This window comes from Merops nubicus, unplaced genomic scaffold, assembly GCF_000691845.1.
Source record: "Merops nubicus isolate BGI_N331 unplaced genomic scaffold, ASM69184v1 Scaffold52244, whole genome shotgun sequence".
NCBI lineage: Eukaryota > Metazoa > Chordata > Aves > Coraciiformes > Meropidae > Merops > Merops nubicus.
Window position 1 is genome coordinate 213 of NW_008604575.1, and position 1,324 is coordinate 1,536.

At 59.3% G+C, this 1,324-nt stretch overlaps 1 protein-coding gene across 1 annotated transcript; it reads left to right on the forward strand.

The window, feature by feature from the left end:
- Positions 1-391: 391 nt before the first annotated feature.
- Positions 392-691, forward strand: LOC103771719 (stromal cell-derived factor 2-like; the record flags this gene model as incomplete). The annotated part of the gene is made up of 1 exon (XM_008939024.1): positions 392-691. A coding segment is annotated over one exon (288 nt), but the record flags the coding sequence as incomplete, so codon positions are not given.
- Between the last annotated feature and the right edge of the window lie 633 nt (positions 692-1,324).

Sequence of the window (1,324 nt, forward strand, 5' to 3'; positions counted from 1 at the left end):
TGGGTTCTCCCTGTCCCTACCAGGTCCCTGTGGTCCTTTTACAACACTTCTTTGTTCCCTGCTCCTGACCAGGTCCCCTGTGTGTCTACCTGTCCCACCTTGCTCCCCACTTCAGACTGGGTCCCCTCTGTCCCCCATGTCCCTGCCAGCACTGCCTCGTTCCCTGGTCCCATCTGGGCCCCTACCTGCCCCACCTTGTTCCCCTCTCCATACTGGTTCCACTTTGCTCCCCAGTGTCTGAGTCACAAACAGACCCTCCAAGTCCCAGCAGAGCTGCAGGCCCCTCCTTGCCCCGCAGCCCCTTCCTTTGTCCTCTGGGCCCAACTCAACACCCCTGAGCTCCCTTCCTCCCCCCTCCCCAGTCCCCAGACAAGCTGTTTCTCCCCCGCAGGAGGTGAGCGCGTTCGGGGAGGCCGGCGAGGGCGACTCCCTGGATGACTGGAGGGTGGTGTGCAGCGGGCCCTACTGGGCGCGGGACGGCGAGGTGCGCTTCCAGCATGCCTCCACCGACGTCTTCCTCTCGGTGACCGGGGAGCAGTACGGGCGGCCCATCCACGGGCAGAAGGAGGTGCACGGCATGGCTGCCTCCAGCCAGAATAACTACTGGAAGGTGATGGAGGGCATCTTCATGCAGCCCAGTGAGGTCTTCAAAGCGGAGCAGTACCACGCTGAGTTGTGATGGACAGACAGACTGCTGACGAGCTTCTGGGTGCTGCCCTGCAGTGTTTGGAGCTACTCGACCAAGGGGATGGCCCCTGTCCCCACCTGGCTCTGACACGTGCCAAGATGCAGAGCCCCAAATCCAACATGAAGCAGATCCCCAGTGTCCTGAATTTTATGTGGAACAGATCCTGGTGTCCCAAATACTGACCAAAAGCAGATCCCAACATGCATACCTGACCCAAAGCAGAGCCCAGTGTCTAACATGGAGGAAGTCCCCATGTCCCAGATCCAGCCCAGCCTGGATCCCAGCATCCAAACCTGTCCCAAAGCAGAGCCCATTGTCCAACATGGAGCAAGTCCCCATGTTGTAAATCCAGCCCAGCCCGGATCCCAGCATCCAGACCTGTCCTAAAGCAGAGCCCATCATCCAACATGAAGCAGGTTCACGTGTCCTAAATCTAGTCCAGACCAGATCCCAACATCCAGACTCAACCCAAAGCAGAGCCCATATCCAGGATCCAATGTGAAGCAGGTGCCCATGTCCCAAACCCAGCACAAAGCTGCACCCAACATCCATCCCTGACACAGAGCAGATTCCCGAACTCCTCAGCCTTTCCCTTGCAGTTCCTCCTCTGTCCACCCGGGTCCCCTCCAGCCGAGG